The sequence below is a fragment of the Pieris rapae genome, chromosome Z, assembly GCF_905147795.1.
Source record: "Pieris rapae chromosome Z, ilPieRapa1.1, whole genome shotgun sequence".
NCBI lineage: Eukaryota > Metazoa > Arthropoda > Insecta > Lepidoptera > Pieridae > Pieris > Pieris rapae.
In genome coordinates this window covers 5,834,705-5,862,156 of record NC_059534.1, presented here as the reverse complement: position 1 = coordinate 5,862,156, position 27,452 = coordinate 5,834,705, and the positions used below count along the sequence as shown (strand labels likewise).

Sequence of the window (27,452 nt, the reverse complement as noted above, 5' to 3'; positions counted from 1 at the left end):
GACGTCTGACGTCAACACGTTCATACCGTGCACCTGCGTGGGCCGTCGAATCAGATATTTCCTATATTCATTGCATTTCAAAGGTAGAAAATTTTCATTTCATTTTCAATTAACATTTAACATGATATATCTTTTGCAATAGGTTTCGGATCGACTTCTAAACAGTTTAAAAGCGATTCTTTTTGGGATTTTAAATTATTAATAGATTTTGTTTGTTACTTTTTACTTATAATCAGATGTTGCAAGGTTTTGGTGTTGCCTTAGAGCAAGCATACAGCCTGTACCTTGCCCCTTAGCACAGGAACCTTGTTAAAACCTTATTTATTATACGGACCTAAAAATATAAACATAAATGTTATCTGTGATAATTTCAATTACGTAAAAATGTCGTAAACCCTAAGTAATTAATTAGCAAAGGATTTAATGACCAATTATCTTGTTATTGAAAATAATATTCCTATTTGTTTCAGTTATTCGAATGCGACATAGACTTTCTACGAATGGGCACCTCGACTATTATTGTGAGGGTGTAAGCTGAACATATATATATATATATCTAACAAGATATAAGCGAACTTGACTTATAAGGATATTGTTTGGCATAACGATGTCTAAAAGTTGGATAGCTAAATATAAATCTAAGGCACGTAAATAACATCTATGCCATTTTAAGCTCTAGCTTCAAAATTCAAACAGCAACAAGATTGTCCCATATTTATTTAAGTTAGTTAATATGATAAGAACTGTGGAAATATTTATCTGTTATCGAAATTCTGATAATGCAATTTCGCAAGCATATTAGTAATTTATAATAATACATTTTTATATTTTGAAAATAAATCTATAGACCGAAAAAATCGATTTGGCTTAGTTACTGAGTATTTAGAAAGATAAACTTTTTTAAATAAAAAACACAAATGTAGTTTTTGCCTTTATTGATACATCTTAACATCTAACAATTACATTTAACTGACAGAAAATTCTATGGACACCCAATAAAATAAAATAAGATTCATAATGATGTAATTATGGTTGAAATATTCTATTACTGCATATTCTCATTACATCTTAGATTTTATGGTAGCAGTAAATATTATTATAATCCTATATTACACCAATTATGATACCATAAATAAATGGCATTTCAGCCAATAAAATACTTTACAATTAAACTTAATACAATTTAAATATTTAAATATTATACTATAAATAATAGTAAAATACATCACGAAATTTACTGACATTAAATAAACATTTAACACATATTAAGTTACACATATACGCAATTTAATGTATATACATACATTGATAGATAATACTATATACATAGAGTAGCCCAAAGGCTTTAGCCAAGTGACAACTGCAAAGGTGAGGCACTCACACCATTAAAGTAATTATGTGGTCATTGTACATAAGTATAACGCCTGATGAGCTTTAAACTTCTAAATATAATATAGGAAAATCTGAACAGAAGCTGTAATCATTATTACTAATAATATATATCATATTATAGCAATTGAAAATAAACTTTGATAAAAAATCGCTCAACAAATGATAAAAAGTTAGCCATTTAGCGACATTAAATACAGTAAAATATATGAAAATCATCACTAATTGATGTAACACAGTGCACATGTGCAGTTCACTCGGGTACAGTAATACCCCGACTTACGCTACCTCGACTTACGCGAATTCGGAGTTACGCGATTTAATTTTCTCGTCTATTCGTTTTTTGTTTGAACGCCGCGCAGTTAAAGTCAAGCGGCGGCGTTTGTTTCTGACTCCCCCCGCCCGCATTATTATTTGTTCAGTTAACAACAAGCACAGACGTGTAGTGATGATGTTCAAGAGCTTCTGGATTCACACAATGAGGAGGTCACAAATGATGAGCTCATATCAATGAGTGAACAAGAGGAAGAAATTCATAATCATGATTCTTTGGATCCAGTTCAATTGGAAGATCAAATGACAGTTGGAAACTTGACAGAAGCCCTCAGTTCGATTGAAAAAGGGTTAACAATTTTGGAAAGCATAGAGCGCATTTTTGTTACAGAACATGGAATTAAAAAATTACTAGGATGCTACGAGGAGATATACGGGAGAAGAAAACGAGTTTGTAATTACAATTTATGAAACCTTCTACATCAAACTAACTTCAGATTGCGTTTATACACTCTATTAATATAATTTGTCATATTATCTAGAATGAGATACTAAATTATATATGTAATAATATTTCCTAAATTATTGATTTATTTAGTCTCCAGTCCCAATTAAACATACTTTGTATATCTTTATATGCAAATTTGTACCCCGACTTACGCGAATTCGACTTACGCGGATAGCGCTCAGTCCCACCTATCGCGTAAGTCCGGGGTATTACTGTATACAAGAAAAATTTATATATTTATACCATATCCTAAAACTTATTCCTAGTCTTAAAACTAACATTTAAATGCGGCTATGAAATAGTTTAAAACATATAAAGCAGCCACTGAATTCGACATTTTAAATATATTATGTCTATTACACAATGAATCGGCATTAACATTAATACACACAATGAAATTCTATAATTCCCTGAACAACATTAAATTGAATCAGATACAATACAAAATTTGCACATTTATAAAACACTTACACAATGTAGTTCCACAATCTTTATAAAATCGAAATTAATAAAAGAAAATAATTTATCAATAAAATTCTGATAGTTAAAGTTTCAGTTACGTATTTGACTCCGATTACGTTATATTTAACCTATACCATCTTTCAAATATTCCCGCACACTAACGTCACGTAAAGTCTAAATAAATTTAGACCCTGTTTCGTTTAACCTTTCAGTCTTATGATTACGACTGTCCACACCATTAAAATAATTATCCAAATCTTTACACAAGAAAAGTCCAATAAGTAGGAAACGTGGTATAGTACAAAATCTATTTTCTCGCGATTCAGTCGTATTTAAGTATGGATTCAATAGAGAAATCAGGCCGGCGTCGCTGTTGGTGTTCGATATTGATGTAGGCCTGGACGGTCCGCAGCGGATCAGGTTCGCGTGGCACTCCGCTGCCGCCCGGTTCATTTCAGCTGGGCGGCTTTGGTTGTACCTCGCGCATTATCAGCTAAGGTTAAACAAGTGCCATTACATAACGCACTCAAAAGTATCGGTTTACTTGATCCATAGCTAGAGACTAAAAAATAAAAAAAATAAAACTCAATGTAACATGTATTTGTAATGTATTGCCATCACCAATCACCAAAGCGTATATAAGAATCGGATATCAGAACGGTTGTGGAAAATACATGCTCAAAATTTATGTGGTAGTTGTAACTGTTCTAATTTTAATAACAAAAAAAATGTGTATGTGTGTGTGTGTGTATGTGTTTGACTATATTAGTTCCATAGATTACAATGTGTATGTTTAAAGATATAAGATGTTTTGACAGTTATAAAATACAGTATCCGATTCTTTAAAACTATCGAATTGATGTTAATACGATGTAATCAATATAAAAAAATACAAAACCAAAAACGAAAAATAACAAACAAAGAAATATTTAAATTTTACCAGATACTAAAAAAAAGTATAATAAATCATATTGTTCTATACGCCACAATAGCGTTTATTTCATGTTTTATTTTTAAAGTCACATAAAAAAATAACCAATTGCTATTTCGACAAAATGACCATACATTTTATTTTAGTAAAGGTACATTCTAAAGAAGAAACAATCTAGTTTTAAATATCTTGCGATTGTATGAAAGTTGATTTTTATGAATAAATTCGATGTTGATTGTATTTTTATTAACTTGTTACACAAATTAAGTCTTAAAAATGCCATAACCACAACGGGTTTGGGGCTAAGAAAAGTCCGTTTCCTAACGATACTTTCCTTGACTGAGGTTTAATGAAAAAATGGGTAAATCTATTGAATCCAAGTCTAGGATGAAACACAATTATAATCTCTCATAGCTGAAATATTAGATTTTTATACCCTAGTTATGTTTCAAAGCAATACTGTTCACAAGAGTTAAACGTACTATGAAAATCATCATCATTCATAGAAAGAATTATTTTACGCAATTATATGCACTTAGCACTTACAAAATCTTTTTATTTTACTAAATGCAATTAATTTATACTATAAATGATATTTAATCATACCTGGTGCCTGTCTGCATTCAAAGCTTCAGCAGACCTGGTGGGTGGCGGCTGAGCTTTAGCCTGCGATGAAATGTCTCGAGGGCACCTCTGTTGTTCTGGCGGGCCTGACACTATTAAATTGATATGATCATATGTAACGGAACAATATTTAGGCGTTTTTATTGTTCGATCTTGAAACCAAAAGTGTGCGAAAACTTATTTGAAAAACAAAAATGCTGATAGTTAAACGAGTTGAATTATTAATTTTTTTTCATTTAACATACTACATTACTGATGACTGCGAAAAGTGAAAAATCAAATGATTAAACCCTTAAAAATATTTACATATTCTTTTATATGAGCATATTCGATCTAAATAGGACTAACTATGATATATGTGGTCTGTATTAGGAAGAAAAGCTTTTACTTTATAGAAAGAATAAATTCTATGAATGCGTTCAAAATTGATTTAATACAAATTTCTCAGAATTAATAAACAAAAAACCAAATGAGATTAATATGGAGCATGTACGTAGTGTAAAACTAAAAAACTTACCTTGGAAATTATCTACTTGGCTTACTAAACTCTCGTATATAAATATAATACTAAAAGATATTGGAAAAGATGGCTAAATTGGGAAAAAATATTAGATAAAAAATTATCGGTGATTAACATAAATTGTGCTTTGGTGAAGTATTTCAAAAGCCTCTGGGTGATTATTTAAACCCTACACTAACAGTAACACTAAGAAATATGAGCAAAACGAAATTAAATGTTAAGAGTTTTAAGTAAGTTTTCATTATTTATATGTCACCCGCTTAAGACGCGTTGCTGACAAAATAAAATCGTCTTTTGAAACAAAAAAACATGTTTTGTTTCTGGTTACGGCTTTGTACATAGCATTGTACGATACATTTTATATATCCTACAATGCAAACTAGTTAAAGCAGATACGGCAACATATAGTATTAAAAGCCACATAAAACTAAGTTAACACCAACCAGTCAACAACAACCTCCTCCAGTTGAAATCGGATAAAAAAAGTCTTATTGGTGCTGAAGGTTCATAATGACAATTAGGTGAAAGCTGGTTTAATTCTAGTGAAATTAAAGGGTTCTTTATAAATCAGGCCTTATTCATTAAAGACCTCAGATTCTCTTGAATTAACATTGACAGGACCACAATGCTAAAAAGCAGTGAAAACTTAAAATTGTGATAAGGGGGCATACATAATTTTACTAACAAGTAAAAGGTGTGTAAAGCGATGTATAGGACTGCATAGATAATACCTATTTAATATAAATAACTTTTTCTGTCGCTGTAAAGTACGAGAATAAAGCCCCCAAATATTTTGCCCTTAATATTAACTGACCGACCTACCCATATGACCTAATATATAAAGTCCCTTTTAAACTAAATGACAAAAACTCCTACCGTCTGTAAGTGGTATTGCAAGACGAGCATTGACAGCCAGTAAGTGATCACGCCGCTGAAGTAAATTGCCAACGTGTTCTTCTAAACGGACATTCTCTGTTCGGAGTTGGTGCAGACAGGACAGCAACGAAGCAACTGTTAAATTTAAATCCACTCTCAAGTAAGAGTACATGCAAACTTTTAACTGTCAACCCTGACAGTTCAAAGCTTGACACAGCCCTTGGCCAGCAGTCGGGTAAAATTCTATAATATTCGCGTGCTTCACGCCCTATGATAAAGATATTGCAAGCGGGAAGATGAATGGTGTAATGGTAACTTTTATCGTTAACGAGTACCATTTAACAAAGTTCATGCACGATATTTATTACATGCGAGAGGTTCGTGTAATAAAATTAACGTGAGATGAATATTGTAACATAAAATTACATGCACAGTAGAATATATTTACTAATAAACATTTAACAGATCATTCAACGTCGATAATTAAGTACACCGAATTCAAAGCCGAAACCAATACCAATTCTATTAAATTTCGTATTGTTTTATCAGTAATGTTAAGCTAATTAGGCCCAGTACATACGCCCAATTTTAGGTTTTGTATCTACGAATAACAATAGGAAAATTAAAGCCATCAAGTGTTCATCACGAATTGCAATCCAAGCATAAATAATATAAAAAGTTTCATGAAATTTTGCAATGTACATATTAAAAAAAGCAATAATAATTTCACATCTCAAAAATTTTAACCACTAAAAATAATCTTTTATCATTTAATTTCTATATTGTTATTCATAGAGATAATGAACTGAATGAGTGAGTTTCTAACACCACTTTTTTAAGTGCACATTTCATGCACTAATTTATTTAAAATATAGCCTCTTGGTGAATTTAGAATAACTTAATTAAAAAGGTCATTCACGGAATAGCTTCAGCATGAGTAGAAAATCTAAAAAAAAAATCCAAAGCAATTAGTAATGTATATCCTTAAATTAAAAAAAAAAGTTTAAATTTGTGATTATTTTTTGGGAGGCCACAGGTTCCTTTCACCTGGTTGTCTGAAGTATTATTAGCTGGTGAAAACGTAATCTATTTTTATGTAAATTAATAACAACTATAGCAAGCACTAAACACATACTGTCGAAGTGTTGCGCCTGTTCCATGAGAAATTGGGATCCCTGCTCCCACTGTCGCTCTAGAAGCTGATCTAGACTTTGGGCGCTCGACGTGCCCCTTCCTGCTCCACCCATCTGAAATACAGCTTTTAATTTAAAAAAAGACCTTCTTTAACGTCCAATGAAATTCCGAGGCTCGTACTTCGATAGTTAAAATAATGTTGCAACTGCAAATATAAAAAAAAAATTTTGCTCCACTTCTGAATCTAAAATTTTTATATGCAGACGTCTTGATAACTTATTGTTACTGTATTCGTTTTATACTCACTGGTGCAGCTTTATTAATTAGCGGTGGTGGTATGAGTGGCTCCGGTCCTGTTGTACCAGCCGCGTGTGCTGCTAACTCAGCACTAAGTTGCTCTTGCAAGCGCGCTGCAACACCGCTTTCGGGGTTCAACTCGTTACCGAGCATATGTGGAGCGCTACAGCCCACACTCATTCTGAAATAATTATAGTGTCAATACAAATTTGAAAAATTCTAAGATGAGAACTTCGATTTGAGGGGTTAAACCGCAGGGGATAGCTTCCTGAATCGCTTAGACTGAATGTGCCTGAAAAGTATTTGAGATCCTGGAGGCATGCTGCCTGAGTGGAGCTCAAGAACTGATTTCTGCCACTAGGCACCGATTCGGTTTTTGATCTTCATAAATTCTTTATGATCTTAAGTCAGGATATATTTGTAACGAGTTTGGAAAGACTGAGAGATGATTGTAAGTACAGAGTTTTATATTTAAAGACGTTTATGGGAACTACCATAAGTAAGTTGAATTATTGTATTTATTCCGTAAATAAATAAATGAATAAACTTGCAAGTATCTACTGTAAGGACGGGCTGTTCAACACTTTCTCTAAGATAAACCCCACAAGCAGTTCTAAGGAAACTTGATAAGTTTCTGGACCAACTAAGCTTAAATATATTTAGATTCATTTTAAAAATCTGTGTAAATTATAAAGTAAGGGAACTTTAGTATGGTTTCTTCAAGGGAACTTAATCAATTATAATGAACAAAACAATTTTATTTTAAGATATTTCAAAAACATTTATATTAAAACCTTCAACAAAATTGTTACTCACTTGTTTTCAAACTTTGGCTTCAGTGGCCTCTCTGAACCTGAAATAACAAAAGAAACTTATTTGAATTGTGCGTAATAACATTTTAAAACTTCGTGGATTCACCTTGAATAATTCGTTTGTTAACAGAAAACTGAAATACGAAAATGAAGAGTAGGTATTTTCGAAATGGCTGGAGATTTTTACAATGGAGGTTCGATTCTAATAATAGAAATATTTGAATTAATTCCCGATATTTCTTGGGCTTCACTAATAACATTATATATTATTTATTACATAGAATAAGATGGAGAAGATGTCAGTTCATCTCGTCCATTCTACGGATATAATATGTTAATAATGGGCAGTTAATATAGATTTATACCTATAAATGATATTATGATTTTTAGCACTTTTAGTAAACTAGAACATAACCTTAATCACGTTTGATGAGCTGTCAATATTTTTTTCTGTATGAAATTTGAGATATTTATCAGCGCTCAAGACACGTTTGTCAGCTACGAATAAGCATATCCTAAACAAATTTTGAAAAGAAAAGAAAATATCTCTCCACTAGTGTCCCATTGGAAGCAAGGAACTAATTTATCAATTAAAACGTATGTTATACATTTATTGGTACTCGTATTCCGATAGCTTGCTCACTGCATCACACGTCACATGGCACAATGGCGTCACAGACTTTAGTGCCCACATATTTTAATACCTGGTCCATCGTTTTGGGCACTGAGTCTCTTCAATCTCCTGGTTATTATAAAATGCAAATACTTCGAGACCGAAATTGCAACTGGAGAATAATGGTTTGTCAAGCCCTTTGGTGAAATGCGGTTCCTTTGGAATTGAGTCATTGGTCCTATGCTACAGGGAATACGCAGTATATGTATTCACACATTTAAATTTATATAAATTTTATTTTTTAATACATACTTGGCGAGCTTGGTGGCGACTCCTTAATGTTTTGCTCGTGGTACATTGGCGGTGGAGTCGGCATAGGTGGTCGACGTATGTTAGCCAAATTCTGAGCTGCGGCTTCTATAATGAAAATGAAAATATGATAGGTGTTTTTAGACTTCAAAAGTATCGCGGTTAACAGAGTATAACATTAATTACCATTTAAACTTGGGGCTAACTAAATCTAAATCTCTTATACATTATAATTACCACCAAACTGCTAAACTAGTTTTGATAACATTTTAGATAATTGGAAAAAAAAAGATATAAATTACTAACTATCATTTGTGTGCAGTTTGGCTATTTACGGTTCATGGACCTATTTAAAACAACATTTAGTTTTTCCAATAAGTATAATAATAGTTGATACTTACGTATAGGTTGCGGTGGAGGATTTGTCATGGCCACAACTGAAGTTGCTGTATGGGCTATAGCGCGTTTCTTATTACGATGCGCGGGAACTATTTGCCCCATGTTGGGACCCATCTGGTCCTTGGGAACAGCCATTCCAACCCTGGATAAGATTGACCGTTAATATATAAATAACTGTTATGTTATAAAAACAAACGCATTAAATGAAGTGCAACAGCAATGTTATTTTATAAAACTAAATTCGCCGAAAGTTGCAGATAGAAAAAAGGCGCATTCGGAATTTGGAACTGTTATATATTCGAATGTGCTTAAATGTTGAATCTCAAAACAGTTTAAAGTATTAGGATTAATGCTGTTGTTTTGTCACAGCGTTGTTGGAATATTTCAGGTTACGTACGAAAATGAATCTTTCTGAGGGAAATGTTCGAGCAATAATTTTTTACAAGAGGCCTGACACGGCTTCAGTGTTTTGTAGAGCTAACATCTTTGTTCAGTGATGAAGCCTCATGTCTGCGGACTGTCGAACGCTGGTATTTTGAATTCCAGCGTGGACATAGTAGTGTAAGTGACAAATCTCGCGAAGCGATGGCGATGGCGCCCAAAATCCGCCTTCACAGAAGATAACATCATTGCTGTGAGACATCTAATTGTCGAAGATCGTCATTTGACGTATCGAGAGATAGAAGCACTATTAAGCATCTCAGGGACAACCATTCAGAAGATCTTGCATTAAGCACTTGGTGTGGGCTAGTTTTCCGTTGGATAACGCATCTGCTTTCCGACGATCACAAGGTGGACCGCGTAATATGGTGTAAGAAAACTCTGCAAAGGTTCAACCGAGGAGAGTCAAATCACGTCTACGACATCATCAGTGGTGACGAATCTTGGATTTATGCCTAAGATCCTCATTCTAAACAACAACCTACAATCTGGGTCTTTCAAGACGAGCCAAAGCCGACTAAATGGATGCCATGTTCGTTGGAAAAACCGGTCATGGTAGACTATTACACTTGAAGATCGTAGAAAGGTTATTGCAGAGTCGTATAGCACAGTAAGTTTACCACAAGTCATTGCCGAACTTCAAAAATTTACGTATCAAAGCGACGCATCATCCTCGTCCATTCGTCAAACGATTGAGTTTGAAGCAGAAAAAAGTAGAAATTATAAAATAGAAACGATCCTCCAGAACGATACAGTCCTGACCTAAAAAACAGTCGAAAATTCTACGTCGAAATTGTGTACGAAAAACGGCAATTTTATTTACATGTAATAAAAAATGTTGTAAACTTGCGGCGTTTTATTACCGAGTAATTTCATTTAAATTAATTTATCTCCAAATTTTTTATTACTGGTCGTATGAAAAGTCATACAAACACCTTAAGTTATAATGAAAACCAGTGCAAAACGCAGCAGTCATCACATATTTTTACAGGATGTAATGGATGAAGGTTAGCAAAAGGGTCTGTCTGAATCTGAAATTTTCTTCGAATTACAAATGCTAAATTGTCAGCGTCGACAATCTTGGGTTAACAACGTTACTCATCTGTGTTTTATTCCATGACTGTTCCGATATTTGATTTACAAGTAATGTTTGAGAGCATGCTTGAATAAATAAATAAATTTACAAACAAAATAATCATTATTCTTCGGTACTCTTGAAAATATGTATCAACAGGATAATTTTTCATAAAATATCACAGCGAGGGTTTTACAAATCAGTTCAGAAGCAAAGGTTACACGTGCCAAAAGTTTAAAACAAGAAACCATATAATCGCTTGAAAATTGAATTCGCATAGCAAAATACACAGCAACGTAAAGAAAATTAATGGCCCTGCAAATTTGGAAATTATTTTATCGGACAATGCCTGATAAAGTGTTTAAAATTACAGTTTAAAAATGTACTACATTGAATATTTAATGAAATTTGTAAATCGCACGTAAACTTGCCTCAAATGTTATTCTAAATACCATTGTCGCCAGCGATATAATTATAAAACCTTACCCGGTTTTGTTAGGATCTTGCAATTCGTAGGTGACGGTCAGACCGCCCCAAGCTGACCTTCCTGGAATATGAGATTGATGACCAGCAACACTTTGTTCCATAGCAGCCTGCAATAAAACAATATTCATTAACAACTATTAAAACGAATATTATTTGCTAAACGATTGTGTTAATATATCAATTCTGATTCATAAGGTAAAATTAGAAACGGAACATGATAATACCTGGAGGAAATAGGAAAACATTATTATGAATACGATGAGCCTACTGTTCCGATACACGCTTAAAGTGCAAGTAAAATTTTATGGTCATGTTGAAATGCATTATTCAGGGACTGAATCTGAAATTGTCGATATAAATGCATATTTTTTCTTATCCGCTCTTAATAATTCTATTAAGTATACATTTGTGAGTATGTCCGACATGAGGTACCAATCTCTTTCACTAAAATATGTATTGTTTTGAAGCCACGAATCAAATAAATAAAAATGTTTTCATGCCGTTTGTATCAGTTGACTAAAATAACATACTAGATGCATGCAAGAAAATACATATAGCATGAAATTATATAAATTAATATGCTGACTGGCACATGTAATATGAAACTTTAATAGACGATGTAAGCGGAAATTTATTTAAATACAAAAACGAAAGAAAATGAATAAAATACTAAACAACGGCGAATTCAACGAAATACCGGAACATTGGAAAATAACCAAAGACTTTTTTCAATATTTTCATAATTCCAGGCACAAGAAGACTTAAAACAAGAGTTGGCCAAAATACGGTTGAATAGGCATTCAAAATTAATTTAATAAATACATAAAGGAAACTGTTTTGTTGGCAATTCACACCCCAATATTCTATATATAAATAACTCAAATGGAAATAGAATTTTTGCGAATGTTGCCCAAATCAGAGTGCCATGATCGGGTAGATATTTTAATAAGTCTTTAAAAAAATTTAAGGGAACTTGATCAAAGCTTTAATATAACTGGTTTGACAGTTTGCATAACAATTTAACCCCTTTTTAAATCTGGAAGAGGGGTAGAAACTGATGATATTGTCCACATCAGGTATTATGATAGAGTACATCGTTACACTTTCTTAGCCGCAATGAGATTACAAATTGAAGGTCTCATAAAATGGTACGTCTTGTTTTATTTAAGAATATTTTTTTTATTTAAAAGTTGCAATTTTTTGTGCAGTAGAAAAATAATACATAGTACTCATGAATTCCTTTCAAAACACAGAATCGTATTACATTCAACAGAAACGTAATAAGAGTTATAGCACGTGGAGAACTTAATGTAAACAATTGGCAAACCTGAACGCTGTATTAATATAAAAATCGTCTCGAATTTAAATATCAACTCACCATTTTCACTCACACGTTCGGCCAAACGCACATTTTGAGTTCGCAAAAAAAACCACGTTATCAAGACGACAGATGTTGTCGAAATCGGACTTATTATATGACTAAAACCAAAAACAGCGGTCGAATGGACCACTGTAGGGGCAGGTAGCCGGGGATGGGGAGCAGGTAAAAATTGCAACACTTCGCTAAGGGTAGTTATCACACGGTTTGACAGATGTGAACGTATTTTGGAATTTTAAATTATCGAAGTTTATATATTTGAGATTATTAAAATATTTATATCATAAACTATTATATTTTTGTTAAAAAAAACATTTTTTGAATTATGATTTAGTAACGAAATCCTATTTTTAATCTTAAAATGAATAATTAGTAATTTACAACTACTTCGTAAAAGATCAAAAAGAAATTTGACGCGGCAAAAGATGATTCGAATTATAATATCAAAATTGTTTCCAAAAGAAAATTATAATTCAGCCTATACAATTTTTATCCTTTTAAACAAAATTTCTGTGCATATAAAAATAGTATACTATTATTAACAATTAAGTACAAATTCCACCGAGAGGTCAACGACATGACCATGTGTTTAAAAACGGGAACATATTGTCTTTAGCGCAAATAATATTTATCATACAGTATGTACCTACTCAAGAATTGAGGGTAGATAATAAATTCATTGACTTTATGTATTCGTAGAAAGACTTGACTTGTTATAGAGAGCCATATTTCCGGGCAAACATTGTTTCTGTTTGTAGGAAGAAGTGTAATCAATTCGATCTTGTAAATACATAATAATTTACAATGAATGGCCAAATTTTAAGTGCCCGACTACGTGAATAGGAATTACAGAATTTATTTTATGACCTGTAATAAAGTGGCCCAAAATACCGTCGGGTTTTATCTTCAAAATATTTTTGTGTAATATAAACCTTGAAAGAAACCTTTGAAGTTTCTGCGATATTTTATTATTAAAAATCTACCACTAACGTGTGTATCGCACTGATGCGCATACAAACTACTAGGTTGCGCAGACGTTTCATGCCAGCGCGAGCGGACAGATTTCGTCTTATGTTCATTAATCCCCATTTACCGTGGTACATACATATAGTATGCTTTGAGTATAGATAATTTAACATAAAACTTACTTGTTTGTGCACTTGATGAAACATCATATTTGTATGTCCGGCTATATCCGACGGTGGTCCAGGTATCTATATAAAAGTCAGTGTGAAAACCAAAGTAAACATCACTCCAAAGCAATCATTTAAATTATAATATTTCAAAAGATTTTTCAAAAAGCGTCATGCCATATTTAGAATAAACGGCGCTCGCTAAAGCGAAGCTTTTCTTTAAAAAATCATGCAATATTAAAGCTTCCTTATTATAAAAGTAAAACTTAATTGTACACACAACTATGGATTTACACGCCATGGATTGGCTGCAGCCCATTTTGACCAATGAAATGTTCTAAGCACCATGATAATGTAAATGTACATTGATACAAGAAACCAAGTTAATACGAATGGAATGTAGAGTTTCAATATATAAGTGGGTAATTTTGATTTTTCTCGAGCGACGTAAGATTTTCTATTGTTTTAAAATAAAAAAATGTTAAAAATATTGTCATTGATAGGAGATTTGAATATTGTTTTTATTTATATTAAATTTCATTGTAGTAGATAACTGATTCGCCAAACATTTATATAAATACGGACTCATACTATATCTTTTTAAGAGTGTGCGTGAGTTTGTTTAATCTATTTTGGTGTGCCTATTTTTTTAAACGATACGAATAAGTCTTTCAAAATTCAAAATGTTTCATTTAGCCGAGTTTAAAATCTCATTTTAAATATATTAAATATTTTTTGTAAATCAAACTAACGATTCAATATAACGCGTTCAAAGAATTAACCGTCTATATTAATATTTAAAAGAATATTAATTCAAATAAAAGCTATAAAATTCGAATCGAAATTGGGATTATTATAATAGTTCGCTATTTTTGAATGGTAGGCTTGTATTTATATAGTTGTGTGTACAGGTATGGACCTGGTGTTGGGTGAAGTGCAGGCCTTGGCTGGACGTCGGCAAAGGCACCGAGACGAGCAGAGATGCCGTCCCATCGCGACCTTTCGCGCCCTACACAACTCACGCATTAGTACGCCGAAGCTAACTTAATAATCCCATTTCATTTATTTCACTTTACTTTCATGTGATAATAAAAAAATATATTCTTACGTTAACCTCACAAACCAAGACAAGTAAAAGTCTTATTAACGTAACCCTATTCTCGTAGCTTTTGTGTCACCAAAGCATGCATACCACGACCGCTCATTTTCCTAAGCCATAAAAACTTTACAAGTAAAAAAAGTTTCGTCGTCTCACTAAAATGTTATTAATTTATTCATTCATTTCCAAATAATTCAATATCAAATGCTAAGCTAATCGTCAATGTGATCTAATTTAAGGCAAACTGCAGCATAAGCTTTAAGCAAAATAAAGAGCGTTGCATTACACGTAGTATCAAGTATCATTATTAAAATTCTAAAAATATCTTTCGGAATACTCTACACTATTTTTTAAGTATTAAAATTCACTAATAATAATTAAAATATATACCACAGACTCCCCACCCTGCAAATAAACGGGTCGTCATTAAATAGTTCATTTATTTTTAATCCGTTTCAGTTTGACATGCCTTCCATGCGTCACACTCACGCCAAATATTGTGTGTAAGTTATGAATTGAAAACATTAATACATTTATGATTATTAATAATGACCCATAACCAAAAGCATAAGCAAAACATACCTGCATGTGCGATGGAGATCGAATATTCGTCATCTGATTCATGCCACTCGGCCCGGGCATTGGACTTGGTAGATGCCTATAAAAATAAAGTCGTCAAGCGCTTGTATTTTCCCGAGTTTGATTGTAGTGGAAAAACTTTGAAAGACTACGTGTCTAAGGAATAATCCCTGAGACGTACGTTTATGTACAACTTAAAGTAGAGGGGGTAGCTGCGATAATATGGTTAAACAGCTACTTTATTAATGTCCGTGTAATTATTAATTACAGTTTATTTAAATTAGGCCCGTTAACAGATACTATTATAATTATATATTAATAAAAACAAAACTTTTTTTATATTAGATAGTCGAGCACATAACTCACCGTTTGTTACATAGTTAATTAATACTCGACTCTGGGTATAACTTAGCAAAACACCTGGAAACAACAGTGCAATAATGCCTATGTATATTCTAAGTCATCAATAATTATATCAAGAATCCGCGTGACATTTTTTTCCTATACTTAACAATTCATTCATAAATAGATTTTGATGACTAAGAATTGACTGATAGCTATTATATTAATGCATATCCTAATTAGCAAATTATTGAATAAATAATGATTTATCTATGACTTTTTAATTAGTTTTAAGTTTATTTTAATAAATAATGAACCTTGGACTAGGGTGTGACACTGGGCTTCGGGCCGGCGGCGGTTGTGGTTGGGTTACACTCGCAAACTGCATTGTTGCAGTAATTGCATCTGGACCTTCCATCTTTGCCTACAAATAAAAACATATATTCGCAAACGTACACTAATTAATGTAAACCAGAAGGAGATGCCACATGGAAAATCCTTCGGTGCAAAGCCTGGGAACGGAACAACCTCAGGGATAAGAGTAGCACGCTGTAGATATCTACTTTTTACATACATCAATAAAAAAATGCTTCTAGATTTTATATTTTAGACTCTCAAACCAAGAAGAGTGTAGAACGAACAAGAAAAATGGCTAAAAACCCTGTAACGCCTTTAAATCGTAAAGTTTTTCTTTTTTTTTTTAAATCAGACTTTCCATTGATAAAGCAAAACTTTTAAATGGAAGTTATTAAAAAATTAAAACTGACTTCAAATTTATCAACTGAAAAAAAATACCATTTAATAGCATATTTATGTATCTATATTGGACCCCCTGTCAAATATTTACTACACTCGCATTTTGTAACTGTTTATTTTATTTTTCGAGAAATTAATTGAAAACACACACTTAATTCATAACACGTGCTCGGTTTAATACATTTAATGCACATTAACTTTTTTTGCTTAACATTCATGGATATAAAAGGTACCAACGCAAAATATAATATGTTTAACGAAAATCGGTCAAATTGTAAACTTTTAAATAATTTTACAGAACTGACAATTTGTTTATGCAGTACCTTTGTAGGCCGACAAAAAAATATTTCGAAATTTTACAAAATTGTTAGTTTACACATATAGTTACAGAAATAAACTAAATTCGTTCATTATTTATTAAATATGAAACACTTGCCTTTTTAATGACTTTGTCCATATCAATATGTGGCTCATTGGTTGCGTGGGATTCCCAGGCACTGCTCGAAGTCTGTGTCTCCGATGGTGGCTAACGCAATTCAAAGTAAAAAAAAAAAACATTTACCACTCATTTTCGGTCAAGTATCTATCAAGGGTCTCAGCCGCTGCCCATGTTGCTTTAAATTATTTTTAACTTCGAGCATTCTGCGCGATTCAAACTCATTTTACTGGGACTTAGGATTTCCAACACATTACCAACTACACCACATACAAACTCGAAACCTAGCATATGGCAAGTATAATCCCAAAGTATTGGATTTGGCATACGAAAGTCATACTTAGTCTATGTCTTAACTTTAAACTTTACTCGACCTCCGATGGCGACTCAGATTCTGTCGTTTCTGTATGCAATTTAAATGTTCTCAATAGAAGAATCCTTGGAATTGTCAGCATCGCTATATGGACTGTCACAGTAGTAGGTATTTATTTACGCGTGCGGTAGAATTGGTACCTTTACAAGTTAACGTACATCTGTAATGTTTAAGAAGCCTTTATACAAAAATAGCTTACCGGAGGTGGGGCAATTTGTGGAGGCGGAGTCAGATTGTACTCAGAGCTTTGCACGTTCGAAGCGGACATTGCTTTGCGTTTCTTCGTCTGCTTGGTCTCCACTGCCTCTGTATTTGTTATAACAGACTCTTGGTGTGCCTTTGAAGAGGCTACTTGGACCACCGATGTTGCTGACGATCTAAAATCGTCAAGCGATTAGTGTACGGTTCCTGGGTCATCGCGGTGCTTTAATTAATAGAGGAGTTCAATTATACTCTACATTAACCACTCGCGTAGAACAATAGAATATAAGCGAAATAATGAAATGTTAATTTCTATGTAGCAAATGATTGCAATGAAAGTCGAAAATGTCGAAGAGAGTGCCTACGTCTGGCTATAGTCTCGGGGAGTAACTCCCTCGATTTAGTTTAATTCCTATGAAAGGAATGAATGCAAAGTAACAGTTTAAGAGAGTGTCTGCGTCTGGCTATACTCCCATGATTTAGTTTAATTCCTATGAAAGGAATGAATGCAAAGTAACAGTTTAAGAGAGTGTCTGCGTCTGGCTATACTCCCTCGATTTAGTTTAATGCCTATGAAAGGAATGAATGCAAAGTAACAGTTTAAGAGAGTGTCTGCGTCTGGCTATACTCCCATGATTTAGTTTAATTCCTATGAAAGGAATGAATGCAAAGTAACAGTTTAAGAGAGTGTCTGCGTCTGGCTATACTCCCATGATTTAGTTTAATTCCTATGAAACGAATGAATGCAAAGTAACAGTAAAAGATAGTGTCTGCGTCTGGATATACTCTCGGGGAGTAACTCCCATGATTTAGTTTAATTCCTATGAAAGGAATGAATGCAAAGTAACAGTTTAAGAGAGTGTCTGCGTCTGGCTATACTCCCTCGATTTAGTTTAATGCCTATGAAAGGAATGAATGCAAAGTAACAGTTTAAGAGAGTGTCTGCGTCTGGCTATACTACCATGATTTAGTTTAATTCCTATGAAAGGAATGAATGCAAAGTAACAGTTTAAGAGAGTGTCTGCGTCTGGCTATACTCCCTCGATTTAGTTTAATGCCTATGAAAGGAATGAATGCAAAGTAACAGTTTAAGAGAGTGTCTGCGTCTGGCTATACTCCCATGATTTAGTTTAATTCCTATGAAAGGAATGAATGCAAAGTAACAGTTTAAGAGAGTGTCTGCGTCTGGCTATACTCCCTCGATTTAGTTTAATGCCTATGAAAGGAATGAATGCAAAGTAACAGTTTAAGAGAGTGTCTGCGTCTGGCTATACTCCCATGATTTAGTTTAATTCCTATGAAAGGAATGAATGCAAAGTAACAGTTTAAGAGAGTGTCTGCGTCTGGCTATACTCCCATGATTTAGTTTAATTCCTATGAAACGAATGAATGCAAAGTAACAGTAAAAGATAGTGTCTGCGTCTGGATATACTCTCGGGGAGTAACTCCCATGATTTAGTTTAATTCCTATGAAAGGAATGAATGCAAAGTAACAGTTTAAGAGAGTGTCTGCGTCTGGCTATACTCCCTCGATTTAGTTTAATGCCTATGAAAGGAATGAATGCAAAGTAACAGTTTAAGAGAGTGTCTGCGTCTGGCTATACTCTCGAGGCGTAACTCCCGTCAGCCTTGACTTGTACAATTAGTTTAGTAACGTTGACACTTTTGACAATTTCAAAAACATGGGTACAATATATTGATGTCGAGAACTTTATTGCTACTGAGACTTAGAGATAAGGGGCGAGTTACATATGTTTAATAAGCTTTTGATTATTTTTAGCTATACATTAAATTAAACTCTGATAAAATGTTTCATTCACACTAGTACAAATAACACTAGTATTGTGTTATTTAAGTAGTAGTACTTGCCTATTGAACATATATATAATACATTTAAAAAATACATTACCCAGGCGGTGGAGTACTGGTAGCCGGAGTGGCAGAAGCAACAGAGCTGATGACTCCAACAGGCTCGTTGGATTTGACACTTGGGGAAGCGACCGGCGCTGGTACCTTATTAGATCCAGGTGTATTGCCACCAGCTGTAAGATATATAAATTATTGACTAGCTGCTTTCCGCGGTACACACATAGCGCATGTGGTATTTATCCCCAAAAGCCGCCGCATATGGTTACCTTATTAATTTGATGCTGAGTTAATGTTGATATGAGGATTAGTATCATTAAACAAATAAATGTGCTTTAACCTTGTGAAGATGGCATCTCGTTCATAAACAAACGACATAAATACATTCGAAAGCTATATTATTAGACGTGGTAAAAATGATCAATGACCGTAAGCAAACCGCAAGCATCAATCAAGAATCCTTCTAAAAAAATTGTAAATCTAACCACACGCCAAAATTATACATACATACATACATAATAGAATATAAGACTATTTATTACCTTTAGCTTGCTCGTGAGTTGGTTCAGGAGTACGCCTAGGAGATGGAGCCGGGGTGCTCGCTTTACTCCTGCCTCCAACTTCACCTGTTCATTAATATATTTATTTTTAACTATTACCCATTCCATTACAATACAATCGGAGCGGTAAATAAACCGTTTAAACCTTTTTTTTACAAATATTGATTGATTTATATTATGTATGTAAGGTTTATGAAAACCTAAAAAAAATGGAGAAATAAATATTTTTAGACATCTGAACATTTATATAAATTTGATATATGAAGCAGATTCGGCATAAAACAGGAATCGCTAAGTTTATTTTTAAATAATAAAAATCTTACTTTTCTGTGTGTCAACGTTGTGTTGAGGCGAAGGTGCAGGCGTATTATTCTTACTACCAGTTCCCGTATCAGCCGAAGAACCACGGCGATTTGGCGATGGCTTCTTCTTATCTGTACCAATAGACTATGTTTGAGGAGACTTCAGGTAAATTTCACAACAGCGTTGTTGACATAAGAGAGACACATGGTATCATATATAACTCCAAGTATAACAAAAATAACATGTAGGGTATGTTCCAGAGTATCTACATATTTTTACCGAAGTAGTACACCATATATGATTTTTGTTTTTAGGTTCTTTTAGATTTAAAAACATTACACCCTCTGATACGGCAATTTTTTTGTAATAGAGAACTGAATAGCCTTATGTGACTGACACGCCATTGTCCAACTATACACGGGATTGTCCGACTTCTCATTTTTTTTTTCATTGTCTTTTTTGGGTTTATTGTCGTAGCCTCACTGCTCTATTATTTAGATAGGTTCTATTAATATTTAAATAAATTAACACTTGTCTTGATTAAACGACTCAAACCTATCGCGTCTGAAGCATGTGTTCATTATTTTTTTAAGCGAGTTATCACACTAGAAAGCTTACTCAAAATATCAAAAACAAGTACACTTATGAACAAAAAAAAAATGGTAAAAACGTTTCCATATAAAGGAGTGGTTTATCTTCTGGAGCCTGGTTGGTCGTACACTGAACTTAGTTCTATTTCGCGTATTATACTGATGAAAGTCACCATTAGTTATAAAATCGTTTACTTTCTTTTGTACATACAACAAGGCTTCAAGAATATATTAACCGGCTAATAATAGTTAGGTAGCTACTGTTTTTACGTAAAATCAATGTTTTTGATCAATAACGTTGGTCTCGGTACTGTGTTATGTTAATAATATAACGTAGAAAAAGCGTTATGGCTTTTTATTCTTTTATTTACTCAAATAATATTTCAATTGCTACCAGTGCTTTAATCAATAATACAAAAAGACCCTTCAACATAAGTAACATCTGCAATATCACCAATTTTTTTTTAATTTCAATAATTATTTATTATGTTCAACAACAACTAATAGCGCTACACGTCCAGTGTACATTAATTTCCTGGAATGTAACAAACTTATAACTATACACGGTTTTAAAGCCGTATTGATTTTTTAAAAACTTATAAAAAGTTTGTAATTTTTCGAAAGGTTTAACAATAACGAACTATTTAACAATGAGGTAAACTACCTGGGAACTGTGCAATCTTTAGACGAGATATGTTTTTTTGACATGCCAGATTTAATAACTAAAAATAAATAGAGGGTAGCATCGAAACAAAAGAGTGTGGACGGCCAGCCAATCACAATAGGGACAGTCACTCGCTAAGGCTAAAGCGAGCATCGGTAACGCGACGCACGCGCCCTCCAGATCTATATCACTTGATAATAAGACTTCAATAACTTCCAATATATTTATATAAGAAACTTGAGAAAAAAATAAATTTTCGTAAATACCTTGCGGCTGCACTGGTACGGGTGGTACTTTTGATGAACTCGGTGCGTTCTTATTTGAAGTCGATGAATGAGACGTCTTACGACCAGGCTAAATTAAATATAAATTAAAGATATAAATAAAATGGTTAATTAAGCTGTATGTTTTATCCTTAATTGTAATGTTTTTTTTAATGTTTTGAGGTGGTTTTAATTTCAAAATTTACTAAGTTTAACAGTCTTACTTTTACGACTAAAGCAAAAAAGGAATTCAAATGTGCTTTTATATAAAATTTCTAAATACTTTTTATATTTTACATTCAGAATATGTCAAGAGGCAACGAACTATACACGGCATTGTCGGACTTATTATCAATAAATAATTTATTAATAAATAAATAATTTATTTAAAATTGTTGAACATGTAATTCCTTAATCAAAAAACGCAGAATTAGCTTGAAGGAATGATCTGTAATTTGTCTTAATTGAGAAACAAGTATTGCTATATTAAAGGCCATACTACTAGTATGGGAGGCAGCTGCTTTATATAAACTGTTTTCAACCCTACCAATCAATATAATATAGGCATGTAATTTTAAGACATTTAGCTCTAAGCAAGGCTACCTCCCGTACCAATAGTATAATGTAATGACTTCCATACAGTTCGTTGATCAAAGGACATACCCCTTTAGATTTAGAAGCGTGGGTTGGAGTACCGCTGCCAGTGGCCATAGGAGATGCCTCACCCTCCTTCTCGCCGCTCGAGTCACTCGATTGACTTTCGTGAGTAACCGGCTTGTAAGGCGGAATTGTCTTCACGTTACCACCCTTTTTCTGCACATTTAACAATTCTGCTCAAATGCCAATAAATGGAGTCCCTTTTACCCTGGGACGTGGGTACAAACTATTAAGTAGCCCTTCCAAGCCGAACGTTATACCAGATTATAAATGAGACCGTTGGAACAGTTACCGAGGTTAATATTAATAGCACGACCCACAAAATATTAGGAGTACAAATAAGTTCCCGTCGTTTTTTATCAAAAATTAAATATTTATTATAGAAGAACGGTAATATAAATTTATTGAAAATATTGTCCATCTTGCAACCACTTTTTCGCATCTCTCAGGCAGCATTCGAATCACACGTCTGAAGAACTCCTTGTCTTTTGAGGCTATCCACGAATCAACCCAATTTTTGGTATCCTCATAAGATGTGAACCGCCGTCAGAGCATGAGCCATGGACCTGAACAGGTGATAATCGGACGGTGCATTGTCTTGTGAATACGGCGGGTGAGGTAACACTTCCAAATCAAGTGTTTCCAAATACTTTTTCACGGGAGCCGCAACATGTGGACGAGTATTGACATGCAGAAGAATATTTTTTTCGTGCCGAGAATAGTATTGAGGGCGATTTTCCTTCAGAGCTCGGCTCAATCTCATCAATTGTGTTCGATAGAGGGCTCCAGTAATTGTTTCGATCATCCCTAATGGTTTTAAACGATTTAAGTTTTTTTTTGTGTTTGAAATGAATCTTCCTCCAATTCTGCATCCTCGTTAACTTTTGGCCTTCTACTGCGATCTTTGTTTTCTACGTCCAAATCACCGTTTTTAAACTTTTGAAACCACTCCCGACACGTTCTCTCACTCAAAGCACCCTCACCATAAGCTTCTACGGGCAATTTATGCGCCTCAGCAGCAGATTTCTTTACATTAAAAAAGTAAACAAATATTTCCCGCAAATGACGCTTATTTGGCTCAAACTTTGGCATTTTCCACTAATAAAAATTATATTTTACCAATATAAAATCAATGATATTAATAGGCTATGTTGTTCTTGAATGTCCAAACTATTTTTAAAGCGGGTTATCATCTGTGAAAGCTAACCGAAACTCCGTCCCGCGCCATTTACAATAAAACGGCGGAAACTTATTTGTACTCATTTATATTAAAAAATTGTTTTCATATAATAGGTTGATCGAACCAGTAGTTTTAGCAATTTTAATATTAAACGTCTTATTCAAATATATAAAGGATAAAAATTCAATAAAGTAAATAATTATTTTAGAATCGGAAATATGACTATTCCATTCGACATTATCTATGGACGTAATCTTTTAATATTTATTACAAATACGAAACGTAAACAGCCTACCAATTTACTGTAGTGGTGTTGGCAATAACCGCAGTATTTGACGTTATCAAGGTAGTTGCCAGCTTCCTCACAGAGTAGGCCCAATGCTTGTGCGCAAGTCACGTGAAATTGCTGCCTGCACCCTAAAACAACATTAGTTAGAATTCATTATATATAGGTTATATTAAGAATATAAGAGGCATGTATTTTACACACTTTACTTATTCTCATATAAATATTTTTAGATAATTTGTATTTAATATTCATATAATAGTATGGGCCCGTTCAAGTATTACGTAAGCAGATTAACTGCAATTAATCCCCCCCCCCTAATCTTCTTGCCAGCAAAAGTTATCAAAACTCTCAAAAATAATAGTACAATAAAAGTGATTTTTTGCAGGAATCCTCGAAAATGCATTATCTTTTTGAAGCATACACGATGTGTGGGTAATATATTGTGTAAAAAGTAGACTTGCAAGATGCAACGAATATTCGGTTACTATTCGGTATTCGGCCTATTCAGCTGCTTTTATTATATTCGGCCGAATACCGAAAAGTGTTAAGTATAATATATTTATTTATACAAAAAAAAATTGGTAAAACTAAAATCGATTGATTACGTATAATAAAAATATAGGGAGGTCTCAGAGAAGGAGACTTACATTAAAACTAATTATAAGTGTACTAGGAAACATATTTCAAACCTAGATTGAGAAACCAAAGGCATTCACATTTGCAACTGGTACCTAAACCATTTAAAATTTGCTTTACAAAAATAACAAGAGTTACAAGAACTAATATCCCCTTTGGGCAAGCAAGCCTGAATATAGGACTATATCTGAATTGTTGCAAATAATGACAAACAGCTTTAAAACACCCATGACTATCACTGTTATCTTGGCAAGCAAACTTGGGTGTTCACAGCAAAGGTTCAGGTAAAGATTAGGTCAACGCAAAGAGCTATGGAGAGAAGTATACTAAAAATATAGAAGATTCAAAAAATTTAAAGTGATTATATTAGACCAACAACTAAAGGGACTGTTGCTCTATGATAAGCTTTGGCAATGGGCTGGCCATGTAACATGATACCTGGACAACAAAATGGTAACAACCACCTAGGAAAAGTAGAGTGGGAAGACTAAAAAACACCTTGGGCTGATGACTTAATAAATATAGCAGGAAAAGTCGGGCAGACTTTTGGCGCAAAGATAGAGCCATGTGCAAAGGGTTGGAGGAAGCCTTATACAAGAGGACAGGCAGCATCCACAGGCAGCTAACATTTAGCTATAAGTAAATACTGAAAATATTACTAACAATAATTGAAAGGTAAATTAGGGATATATATCTATACATTATATTTACTTACCTGATTTATTGCACTGCATACATGCACCCGCATTGGCTCTATGGGTCTTTCCCAAATCCTGACAGATGTAGCATATCTACACAATCATATTCAAGTTAAATATTAAAATTCTTTATTTAATGGATTGTATTTATATTTTAATATTATAAAGCTGTTCTGTTTTCAGCAAGCTGGGTCAACATGCATTGTGTTCATTACTGTGGTACTTTCATTTAATCAATAATATTTAATAATATAGCAAAAAATTGCTACTTATTGAACAAATTTTATAATCAACAGTCTTGTGACTAAAATATTTTCCTGTATTAATTACTTTTCAAGGCTCAATGATAACTTATTGTGATTAACTAAAAGTTTAAAACATACCTTGTTATATCTTTCTGGAGGAATCAACCTCAAAACAATTGGCTCCATAGATGTTACATTCCCAAATCTGACTTCAGGTATGTACAGTGCACATACAACGTGAGCCCAACCACCAGTGTCTGTTCTCTTCAAAGCACCAGACTTTGAAGGGCAGAGTTCGCATCTCTACATGAATTATTTAAACTTATTAGATTTATTTATTCAAAGAAATCTTAGATGTTTATTATAACATTTCCCTTTAAAAAAAACTGTTTATAATGAGAGTTTGTACCTTCTGAACAGCATTATAGTAAAGATTTCTTACAAATGTAACAAATTAAGTGTAATATTATAAATGATCTTGGTTGGTTAAAATAAGACATATTTTAATTAGTAAATAATTTTCACAATGATAATCTTTATCTTCATAAGAATTAATAGATGTCTAAAAAACTTACAACTTTGCCTTTGGTTTCGGGACCCTCACACTTCCGGCAGAACCAGGGTCCTGTAGGAACAGAAATTATCCCGTAACAGGCTGAAAAATATTGTTATATGAATACACAGCCTAGTGGTTACTAAAAAAGACTTATTAATTTAAGAATCATTATATGTATACCTTGATGAACTGCAACAGTACACCCATTCCCATCACAATAAACTAGCGGGTTGTCTGGCCAACCACGCTCATCAGAGCATACACAGCATCCTCCTACCATCTCCTTCATATTGAATGCAGCATTATTACCTTAAAAGCTAAAACATACCAAAATTTTCAAATAAATAGTTTTCAGTTGAAAATTTAATTTGTTTACTAGTAAAGCAAATGAGTAATGATTAATGTAAATGCAAGGAAATTATACACAAAATGAATGAATTTATAGAATGTGAACATAAAATAATAAAAAACTAACAGCACTTTATACTGCCAATGTAAAAGATTTATTTTATTTGATTTTTTATATAACTGTGTTTACATAGATCGATTTTTAAAGCTAATTAAACACTGCACTGCTTGGAATACAATAGAATGTTTAAAATGCTATCCACCCATAAATGTTGTTATGTCGCTTTGAGACCAAATATATCTATGTCTTTATCATGAGAAAAATCAATATAGCTAAAAATGGGTCACGGGAACGCAACTGCGCAGAGAAGTAATAAATATGGGATCGCAAATTATAAGTGCACTAGTGCACTTTTATCTCGTAATTTAATAGTAAAATATCATTGAATTGTGATAAAACACTCGGTGTTTGTAAAAAAATGAAGAATTTTCATTAAGTTCACTCAATAAAAACGACAATAACACAACTACAGCAATATTTTGATGTGGTTGTTATCGGGCATTAAAAGTAACAATGAGAATGAAAATGAATTTTTCACCAAGTCATTGCATATTTACCACAAGAAAATACATTTCTTCATTGTTGTTATTAATCCAGGTATATAATTATTTATTCATTCATCTTTTTCACAATTTCGTATTAGTTAAACACCTCACCTGCGCGGAGCAGTATCTTTATAAATCGGAGACAATACACGTAACTGAAACCCAATGATAAAATAATAGGTGTAAAATAAAAGTATTCAAATACAAATTAATTATATACTAATCAATACGTTTAAAATTCCTTAACAGAAAAACAATAATATTCACAATTAGCTGCTTTCACAAGCCACGACTAGCCATGATATGATGCATTAAGCATTTTGCCTTAAGGTAAAGACAAGAGATTTCAAACTCAAAACATAGGTAATACAAATATAGCACAGAGTAAACAAACTTACACATAGCTTAAATATAAAATACCATAGATATCAACTTTGTAGTATTGACACTTTTAACTCTGTAGTATTATATCTATCACAATGATAAAAAACATTATAGTGAAAGTCACCTTTATCACTCAAAAGCCTTGTAAATTATTATTAATA

At 33.1% G+C, this 27,452-nt stretch overlaps 1 protein-coding gene across 14 annotated transcripts; it reads right to left on the bottom strand.

The window, feature by feature from the left end:
- Nucleotides 1–2,056: 2,056 nt before the first annotated feature.
- On the bottom strand, nucleotides 2,057–27,245 carry LOC110999667 (protein AF-10). 14 transcript variants are annotated; one of them, XM_022268846.2, is made up of 27 exons: nucleotides 27,175–27,245; nucleotides 26,920–27,062; nucleotides 26,134–26,270; nucleotides 25,973–26,052; nucleotides 25,536–25,700; nucleotides 25,170–25,245; nucleotides 23,825–23,946; nucleotides 22,356–22,505; nucleotides 21,696–21,783; nucleotides 20,196–20,306; nucleotides 19,855–19,938; nucleotides 19,356–19,488; nucleotides 17,445–17,622; nucleotides 16,873–16,962; nucleotides 15,998–16,104; nucleotides 15,342–15,417; nucleotides 14,580–14,669; nucleotides 13,676–13,741; nucleotides 11,150–11,256; nucleotides 9,150–9,289; nucleotides 8,752–8,856; nucleotides 7,831–7,867; nucleotides 7,024–7,195; nucleotides 6,719–6,830; nucleotides 5,584–5,718; nucleotides 4,170–4,279; nucleotides 2,057–3,125 (listed from the first exon to the last, which is right to left on the bottom strand). In XM_022268846.2, the coding sequence occupies exons 3-27, from the start codon at nucleotides 26,240–26,242 to the stop codon at nucleotides 3,087–3,089; spliced, it is 2,682 nt and encodes an 893-aa protein (XP_022124538.2). In that variant the 5' UTR covers nucleotides 26,243–26,270; nucleotides 26,920–27,062; nucleotides 27,175–27,245; the 3' UTR covers nucleotides 2,057–3,086. The 14 variants fall into 14 exon arrangements, with proteins under 14 accessions (XP_022124538.2, XP_022124564.2, XP_045490042.1 ...); XM_022268872.2 differs by having other exon boundaries at nucleotides 27,019–27,062; nucleotides 27,175–27,244; XM_045634086.1 differs by having other exon boundaries at nucleotides 26,134–26,262; nucleotides 27,019–27,062; nucleotides 27,175–27,244.
- Nucleotides 27,246–27,452: the final 207 nt, after the last annotated feature.

Bases quoted from the DNA above. Each gene is read 5' to 3' on its own strand.
- LOC110999667 (XM_022268846.2), bottom strand. From the start codon at position 26,242: ATGAAGGAGATGGTAGGAGGATGCTGTGTATGCTCTGATGAGCGTGGT. The intron at 21,784-22,355 runs GTATGTCCTTTG...TATTTAATTTAG, and splicing joins ACGCTTCTAAATCTAAAGGG to CCTGGTCGTAAGACGTCTCA. The intron at 14,670-15,341 runs GTATGTTTTGCT...TGAGTTGTGTAG, and splicing joins GATCTCCATCGCACATGCAG to GGCGCGAAAGGTCGCGATGG.